This window comes from Oncorhynchus mykiss, chromosome 23 (genome assembly GCF_013265735.2).
Source record: "Oncorhynchus mykiss isolate Arlee chromosome 23, USDA_OmykA_1.1, whole genome shotgun sequence".
Taxonomy (NCBI): Eukaryota; Metazoa; Chordata; class Actinopteri; order Salmoniformes; family Salmonidae; genus Oncorhynchus; species Oncorhynchus mykiss.
Window position 1 is genome coordinate 14,812,080 of NC_048587.1, and position 9,894 is coordinate 14,821,973.

The 9,894-nt window shown below is 44.1% G+C and overlaps 1 protein-coding gene across 1 annotated transcript in view; it reads right to left on the reverse strand.

The window, feature by feature from the left end:
* Positions 1 to 360: 360 nt before the first annotated feature.
* LOC110503081 (gamma-aminobutyric acid receptor subunit pi-like) overlaps positions 361 to 9,894 on the reverse strand; it is a 95,783-nt gene continuing 86,249 nt past the window's right edge. The window contains exons 6-10 of the mRNA XM_036960549.1: positions 9,142 to 9,224; positions 2,892 to 3,029; positions 2,168 to 2,320; positions 1,580 to 1,770; positions 361 to 1,227 (exon numbers count right to left, since the gene is read on the reverse strand). Of these exons, the coding sequence (XP_036816444.1) occupies positions 868 to 1,227; positions 1,580 to 1,770; positions 2,168 to 2,320; positions 2,892 to 3,029; positions 9,142 to 9,224 (925 nt within the window). The 3' untranslated portion in view covers positions 361 to 867. The remainder of the gene's footprint in view (positions 1,228 to 1,579; positions 1,771 to 2,167; positions 2,321 to 2,891; positions 3,030 to 9,141; positions 9,225 to 9,894) is intronic.

Sequence of the window (9,894 nt, forward strand, 5' to 3'; positions counted from 1 at the left end):
CAGACTGTCCAGGAGTTGGCGGATGCTTTAGTTCAGGTCTGGGAGGAGATCCCTCAGGAGACCATCCGCCACCTCATCAAGAGCATGCCCAGGCGTTGTAGGGAGGTCAAACAGGCACGTGGAGGCCACACACACTACTGAGCCTCATTTTGACTTGTTTTAAGGACATTACATCAAAGTTGGATCAGCCTGTAGTGTGGTTTTCCACTTTAATTTTGAGTGTGACTCCAAATCCAGACCTCCATGGGTTGATACATTTGATTTCCATTGATAATTTTTGTGTGATTTTGTTGTCAGCACATTCAACTATGTAAAGAAAAAAGTATTTAATAAGAATATTTCATTCATTCAGATCTAGGATGTGTTATTTTAGTGTTCCCTCTCTCTCTCTCTCTCTGTCTCTCTCATTCCCTCTCTCAATATATATATTGTATATATTGCCATTCGGAGCTTAAGTGTGGACCCAGCCTAACCCAGAGGTACTCTGGATGCTTCCCTTCGCAGCTCATTCATAAATATTACACAGCGCATCCAGCCACTCACTCCTCTGCTCCACACCAGCCATAGGTCATCTGTCAGCAGGCCATCATGGACAGAACTTACTGGAAATTCATCAATTATGAGAGCAGTAATGAGCTGAATCAGGTATAATAAACGAGGCATGGACATGTAATTCTCCTCAGGATGTTGTACTGTAGTTGGTGGTCTACTGTACACTATGCTTCACTCATGACCGTAAATGTAAACATGTGTATTGTTTGAGAAAAAACACATACAGTATGAACGAATCCCACTTACAAACAGAAACACACAGATTCAGACACCCACACACACACATGCACATACCGAAACACACACTCCTGTGTGTTACAAGTACAGGTAGTATGTCCAGTAGAGGAGGTTGATGAATACAAAGGAGAGGGGGAAGGTCATCCTGGAGTAGTTGTCTATTAAGTGGGGATTCTCCACATGGCAACAGTTTGCAGCTTTGCGCAGGAACTTGCGGAGGAGGACCAGGACAGTGAGGCAGCGATTGGGGGGCTCCTCAGGAGACTCGGGCTTGGGCTCACTGCCAGTGGGGCTGGAGGGGCCCAGTTCCAGCTCTGCCATGGGCGCTGAGACTGCAGCAGCTTTCTCCTTACGCCTCTTGGCCCTATTGTTTTCAGCAGCGATGGTAGTGACCATGCCGTTCATCTCCTCGTCAAAGCCTCCCATCTGGTGACCGTACTGGAGGGGAGGGGGAGAGAGAGAGGGACACAGTGAGATGTGTGAAGATACATATTAAAGTACCAAACAACTGATGCTATTGACTGAAATGAAAAAAAAGGATGTGATACTTACATGAATAGTGTGTGCGACATCGCAGAAGACAAGAAATGACAAAGTTGACGACGATTCTGATAATGATGAAGAAGACGACAATGATGATGATGATAATAATGATGCTGATGATGACGATCAAGATCATAAAAAATGACGGCAATGACGATGCTAATGATGATTTCAGCGACAATAACAATGATAACGAATGTGACCATGACAACCGCAACACTGTTGATAACAACGCCGAAGGCCTTACCATGACAATGTTGGCGTCGGGGTGGTTGAGGGTGCAGAAGTGGGCCACGGCGTACTCGATCAGGGCTCCGAAGATGAAGCTGAAGCAGATGCCCAGGTACACATCGATGGCCTTGATGAAACAGTTGGCGTTGGGCAGGGACGTCCTGGCACCCATCATCAACGTGGTCATGGTCAGAACCGTGGTCACTCCTGTCACAAACCACGGCACAATGGGTGGATGAGTCATTCAATATTTGAAAGCGTCAAGATCGCCAGTTTTCCTTTCAATTCACAAACGACAACAAATGACAAAGTTATAGAGTTTAATGATGAACCACCAATAGGATTCAGCTTGAGTTGAGTTGCCTGGCCTTAATACACCAGGCGAGATGTGTATTCTATACTACAGTAACATGAAGGTAGGCTACCAGGAGTATGATATACTTGTGGAACATCCTGCTTTCTCTAACCGCCAGCATTCTACATGTTTTCAGACAGCCAAATAGCTTCCGATCAGCAGGTTTGCATGGAGGAGTGTGTGATAGGGTGGGAAAGGCATGGATCTGATTGGTGGGTGTGCTTCCTGGTTTAAGGAACTGTGATTTACCGATGCAGACCCTCGCGGGGACGGAAGACTGGCTGATCCAGAAAGACACCCAGGACAGGACCACTAGCAGGCTAGAGGGAACATATGTCTCCAGGATGAAGTACAGGATGCTTCTCTTCAGCTCAAAGTGGAAGATCAGCTTGGGGTAGTGGCCTGTGAGAGAGAGAGAGAGAGCAGACAGACATTAGAATGAGTGTGCTAATAGAACCCAAGGGTTCCTTTACTACCAACTATCAATTTAAAGGGATAGTTCACCCAATTTACAAAATTACATATTGGTTTTCTTACCCTGTATGAAGTCTATGGACAAGGTAGGTACAGATATTAGCATTTCTGTTGCGCATCATGTTCAAATCATCTATAAGTGACTTTGTTTCAACTTCACAATACATTTCTGATACTTTCGGATTATTTGGATGATGCGTGAAAAATTGTAATATCGGTACCATGACTTGAATGGGATTTGTGCCACAAATGCTAAAACGTTTGCAAATGGAAACTCTGTCAGGGAAATGAAACCAAAGCATGGATTACGGTCATACCTTGCCCATAGACTGCTTACAGGGTGAGGACACTAAATGTGTCATTTTGTAACGTGGGTAAACCTTCCCTTTAAAAGATGAACATGGCTAACAACTAACAAATCTAAACAGTTGCCCAAAATAGTTGTGAAAGGATAACGAAAGGATAATGCTCGAGGTACAGTAGGAGTTGAAAGTCGAACCTGTTTCATAGATGGCCTCAGACGCAGAGGTGTAGTGGTCCTCTACTGTGTACTGGGCCAGACGCAGCGTGTCCAAACCACTGACCGACTCGTTCCCTCTGGTCCAGTAGAACATCACATCGTTGGTGTTGTAGCCCCCTGTAAATATGTATATATATATTGAGAGAGAGATAGTTAATGGGGGTCTATTAGACTAAGCGACTACATGTTTTGCAGTAACACTTCATCACACATACCAGTGTACTATTTCTTATACATCTAATAGAAACACAAACGGTCATCCATAAAACAATGAATATAAAGGTTAGCTGGCTACTGAGCTGTAAGTGTGTGACAGCCACAGGCAAACTTTAAAATGTAAACGTTCTATTCAATAATAGTAGCATACAGTAGCAACAGCCCTCCATTGCTCATTCGTGAAGCACTGTGACATCCGGCAGGAGTGAATAGGAAATGCTAATGCAAATGCAGCCTTACTTCAAGAGAGGGAGAGAGAAGGGGGAAAAAGAGGGCCAGAAGGAAACAACGGCAATGAGGACAGCACTGCTTTAACAGTTTCCTTCCTGTCTAACACGCCAGCAGTTGATTCATACATATTTCAGGTCTTATATTATGTCAGTACTTTACATAATCTAAGACCAGACATAACAGTACCTTACATAATCCTACAGACCTCACAGTGACACTGTATAACAACGTATATTAAACGTATGAGCAAGCTGTTTACTGTATAAAGCCACAAGCTATAAAGTACTGACAGTTTTTCTTCCTGATAATCTGGGTACAGCACCGAAACTGACCTGGGGTTCAAATAATATTTGAAATAATTTATAGTACTTCAAATGTGCTTGACTGAGCTTGCCTGTTGAAATGGAACCAAATGAAAAGTCCCAAAAATGTGTAGCTTGCCCACCTGGCACATCTGGTGGGGTTAAGCAAATGCTCAAAGGATTTGAAAGATTTCAAATAGTATTTGAACACAGGTCTGCTCCGAAACAGTTTTCTAACCTCACGTAGATCATGCCTTTGGAGATTCATTATGAGACGTAGTTCAGTAATTGACCTGCAGAGGACGATGTGGCATAAGAAGCCCTAAGAGGCGACTGACAGGAGGAGAAATGTCTGTGTCCCAGAATTATCCTGGGACACAGAGGATCCTCATCTCCTGTTGCTTCATTAGATCAAACACTTATTGATTGGCCTTTTATCAATTAGATTTTCTCAAGTCCTGCATCTTCTCTCTTCAGTTCTCTCTCGCCTCCTCCTGAAAAAGGTCAAAGTTAACCGTGGAGCGTCGGCGAAGAGAGTGAACATGGAAATGCACTTGCTTGAAAATCGTCCTACACTTGCGCATCATTAGGCAAATGGTGTTTACAGCGGTGGATCCCAAAATAAATGTGTAAAGTGCTCAAAACAAATGAAGCTAGTAGTGCAAGACATTTATTGCTAAAACAAAAAGTACCATATTGTTTTCAAACGTGTGCATGTTTTTCTCAAAAGCTGATTGAAAGGGTGTGTGGCAGATTTCAAAACTCTTCCTAGGTAGGATGGCTATCGGGATGGGGAGGACACTTCTGTTTTCTTACTAACGAATTGAGGGGGGGGGGGGGGGGACTGAGGAGAGAGACAAATGAGAATGATCTCCCATGATCTCATGGCTCTTACACTGCCGTCTCACCATCTCCCCTGACATGTATGAAAATCCAGGAAGGCATACATTATTGAGGAAAGTGTGTTTAACGTAGTATGCAGAGCAGCCTGACGAAAAGCAACAGAGCCTTTGAAGCTGCTGAGGATCAGGATCTCTTGTTGTAACTTCTTCAGTGCTGTTATGTTTGCCCCTTTTACCCGACCGAACTCGTTATTTTCATGACTGCCGGGTCAGGGCAATGTGCAAATAAGGGTTTGAAGCATGCGCCGGCGCCGCAGTCCTGTGCATCAGAGCGTGAACGGTTACATTAGGACATAAGGATCTTGAGGTGCTCTGAAGCCTGAAAAGTGCACTACCCTGCAGCCTGGTGAAGCGAAAGCTTTTGCCTCTTAAAATATCCTACTCACTGGGACAATGAGATGGGGGCATCTTTAAAATGGCTGCATAGAGACTTTTAAAATCTTCAAAACCGAATCGGTACACCATCCTCCACGGTGGTGAGTGTGGTCTCATCGTTAAGCAACAATCAAACATAGCTGGGAACATCTTCCCACTCCAGGCCTTTTCTGCTGTCGGTAGCCACTGCATTTGTCACCGTCATCTCTATCTAAACAGTGTCATCTTTTGTCTTTAAACTTCCCTGTTGGAAGTGGAGTGCAGCCTTGGGAGTGAAGAGAAGCGGGGAGCGATGTTCCATTTTTGGCAGCACATTAAAAATAATGAAAGCTCACAGTCTGGTGCTTTTCAGCGTGCTGCCGAACCAAGGCTCTGGGAGTCTGGGATGCACAGTATATGTTTAGCCTGGCAGTAATGTAAAGAGGAAAATAATTTACTTGACTTGAGTTAACCTCTACGTGTATTGAGTGGGATCAGTGGAACAATAGCTCCCTCTGACTGAGTTCGTTGTTGGCATGTGATATAGCTATAGCTTAGCACAATTTGCACTGGCGTAACACAGTTATGTAACGCAGAATGTGTTAGCCAGACAGCCACACACAAACCAACCGCTGTCCATGGTGCTGAAATTTATTCATGTCTATGTGGCTGCATGCCTAATGAATCCATGAATCGTTCTTGACATAAACAGGTGCACTTGGCATCTACTACCATACCCCGTTCCAAGGCAATTCTATATTGTCTCTTGCTCATTCACCCTCTGAATGGCACACACACAGTCCGTGTCTCAACATGTCATAGATCTTGGTGATACATGGTGTTGATACATGGTGTTGCAATGCTGCCATTTTTAGACTGCTGGCATGTGGCAATAATGTAATTATTGCTCCACTGTTCAGTAATTCAAGTTGGAAATTCAAGCATCGCAGATTGTAAAATAAATGTTTGATGCATACTAATCAGCTAATAAACATCTGTCCTGTATAGGCTACCTGAACCTGCATGACATGAGCCGTCCCCATGCTCTCTCCCAGCTTGGATAGAAAGTTGCTGTGTGTAAAACTGGTCTATTAATGCCAAATAATAAAGTCAGTCCACCCTCAAAACACTAGCTTACTAGGGATTGTTTCATTATGCATTGTACTATCTATAGCTACATACCGTATTTAGCTGCTATTTAGCTGCTAGTTATAAACCTTTTCAAAAAATTACACATCAAATAACCTAACAATGAGGAAAAAGTAGTTGGCTTGAGGATAAATTCAGACACTATTTTGTCTGGCTAGTCAACTAAATCAAATTAAATCCAACTTGATGAACTCCCCTGGTCTCCTGAAGTCCTCTTTCTTTGTGTGCAAATGTTGTCACCACTGCCTGTAGTTTTAGGTCTGCTGGCCCTACTGTTTTCTATAGGCTACTGAGTATTGCCAACCCAGGCAGTCTTTCCTGAGACATTGTGCATTATAGCCTATGTCCATTGCACCTCACGCAATTTAAACTTAGTCGTGAATGATGCATGCAAAGATATACCAGAGATAAGGGTCTGTTGATATTGCAACCACACAACTTGAACACCGGTTCCCCAGTATGAACGAAATCACAAAACACTTTTTTTGTTCAGGCCCTCAAAAACTGTTAACCTGTTTGCATCTGCCAACAATCCCCTCCTGTATTCCCAAGCATATCCACGACTGCGTGGCCTCACACAGTTCCAACTCCATCATCAAGTTTGCTGACAACACAACAGTAGTAGGCCTGATAACCAACAATGACGAGACAGCCTACAGGGAGGAGGTAGGCACTCTGACGGCGTGGTGCCAGGTAAACAAACTCTCCCTCAACGTCAGTAAAACAAAGGAGCTGATTGTGTTCTACAGGAGCACCATCGAGAGAATACTGTCGGGCTGCATCACAGCAAGGTACGGCAACTCCACAGCCGCAAACCGTATGGCGCTTCAGAGGGTGATACGTGCAGCCGAACGCCCCATTGGGTGCACACTGCCTGCTCTACAGGACACCTACAACACCAGGTGTCACAGGAAGGCCATCAGGCACTCAAGCCACCGCCCCTTCAATCTCTGAGACGCAGGCAGTACAGGAGCATCATGGCAAAAACTGGAAGTCTGGCCAATAGTTTCTACCCTCAGACCATCAGGCTGCTGAATACCCACCACTAGTCAGCTACCTGCTTTATTGTGTTTATTTTACTTGGTTCCCACACGCCTTCAATGGTCATGCTGCTCCACCTATGGTCATTTCCTCGTACAGCCCTTCAAAAGTCTTTATTATGCCTACACCCTAATGGCCATTTATTTATTTATCAATGCTACAGTTGTTATGATGTATATAGTGCTATTTTTCTATTTCTATAGTTGTTTTTTATGACCATTTTCATTATTTTATTTAACTTGGTCCTGCATGTTGGAGCTCAGAAGCTAATATTTTCCCTGTACCCTGCGATCACACCTGCAACCCTGTACATGTGACTACTAAACACTCTGAATCTGAATTGACTGTCCAGAGCTTAAAATATACCATTCATCTCTTTCAGTAACGTGTTGAGGCCGGCAATTAAGGAGAATGAGAGGCTCAATTAAAGATGTTACAGAACTGCTGTATTTGAAGCACAACTCCCTTCTGCATTCAAAGAGTACTCAGACCCCTTGATTTTCCTACACATTCTGTTACATTACAGCCTTATTCTAAAATGGATTAAATTAAATCTACACACAATAATCCATAATGACGAAGCAAAAACAGGTTTTTAGAAATTTTAGCAAATGTATTTAAAAAAAAAACTGAAATATCACATTTACATAAGTATTCAGACCCTTTACTCAGTACTTTGTCGAAGCACCTTTGGCAGCGATTACAGCCTCAAGTCTACTTGTGTATGACGCTACAAGCTTGGCACACCTGTATTTGGGGAGTTTCTCCCATTCTTCTCTGCAGATCATCTCAAGCTCTGGTTGGACCACTCAAGGACATTCAGAGACTTGTCCCAAAGCCACTCCCGCATTGTTTTGGCTGTGTGCTTAGGGTTGTTGTCCTGTTGGAAGGTGAACCTTTGCCCCAGTCTGAGGTCCTGAGCTCTCTGTAGCAGGTTTTCATCAAGGATTTCTCTGTACTTTGCGCCGTTCATCTTTGCCTCGATACTGACTAGTCTCGCAGTCCCTGCCGCTGAAAAACATCCCCACAGCATGATGCTGCCAACACCATGCTTCACCGTAGGGATGGTGCTAGGTTTCCTCCAGACGTAAAGCTTGACATTCAGACCAATAATTAGTTCAATCTTGGTTTCATCAGACCAGAGAATCTTGTTTCTCATGGTCAGAGTCTTTAGGTGCCTTTTGGCAAACTCCAAGAGGGCTGTCATGTGCATTTTACTGAGGAGTGGCTTCCATCTGGCCACTCTACCATAAAGGCCTGATTGGTGGAGTGCTGCAGAGATGGTTGTCCTTCTGGAAGTTTCTCCCATCTCCACAGAGGAACTCTAGAACTCTGTCAGAGTGACCATCGGGTTCTTGGTCACCTCCCTGACCAAGGCCCCTTTCCCCCAATTGCTCAGTTTGGCCGGGCGTCCAGCTCTACCAGCTAGATGGCTAGCTAGCTAGTGTGTTTGATTCGATTCAAATTCACCAGACAATTTTCTTTGTTGTTTCTACTTACTCCTTGACTGCAATGCAAGATGAGCTGGCAGTGACGATTTCAAGCTCAGGAGGGTTCCTCCGAAGTTATGAGCAGGCTGTCATTATTATCTTAAGTGAATGGAGAGCTCAAAAATAAAGATTGTGTCTATTTTGACAAGACCAGAGAGTCAACGACAACAGAGAAGTCGCAGTCAGGCGGCCGGGGGCTTGGAGGTGCCGGTGAGATGGCTTGAACGGAAGATGAACTGTGCTGCCTGCCTTGCTCATCTTTCCCTGTTGACCTCCTCACTCTGCTCAAGCCATGTGGTTCCCCCTTGGCTGTTGCTCCCTCTGTTGGAGGCTTGAAATAATCCAAATGTTAATCTCCAGCTGAAACTCGCAGTCCAGGCCTACTCTATCATATAGCTGTTTTCTTTGATTGATGTTAGTTTTGCTTTTCAAGCGCTTTGCGATTCTTTCTGTGGTGAAAAGCATTATAGGAGTTGAATAAATTAGAATGATTATTAAACAGCCACGTTGCTGCCTAGATGTGGAAGTGAATTGGAAATCTTACAGCTCTCCAGTTGCAGAGTGCAGGTTTGCTTGTCCATGGGATATTTGGTCAGATCCATGTTGCAGGCCACAGTGGTGGTGATCCTGGAGATATGAGAGAAAACGGTTAACAGAGGTTTCTTTCCCCCTAGCAGAACCATCTCAGTGTTTTCCCATGTATTCCCTCTGACGTACCTCTGAAGGCACTAATGCTGTTTGTGTCCCTCTCCTCAATCCTAAAATAAACCCTTTGCACTGTTCAATCACTGCTTTAGATAATCCAATTACTAATTCTAATTGAGCACACTGAGCAATTTTTTGATTTAGTGATCCTGCAGGGACTTACAGTATCTACACTGAACAAAAATATAAACACAACATGTAACGTGTTGGTCCCATGTTTCATGAGCTGAAATAAACCATCCCAAAGTTTTCCATTTGCACAAAAAGGCTTAAAATGTTCTACACAGATTTGTTTACATCCCTGTTAGTGAGCATTTCTCTTTTTACCAAGAATTAATTTATCTACCATAAGCAACCTCCAACATCGTTTTAGAGAATTTGGTTGTACGTCCAACCGGCCTCACAACCTCTGACCACGTGTAACCACGCCGACAGCCCAGGACCTACACATCAGGCTTCTTCACCTGGGGGATCGTCTGTGACCAGTCACCCGACAGCTGATGAAATTCTGAGTTTGCACAACTGAAGCATTTCTGCACAAACTGTCAGAAACCATCGCAGGGAAGCTCATCTGTGTGCTCGTCGTCCTCAA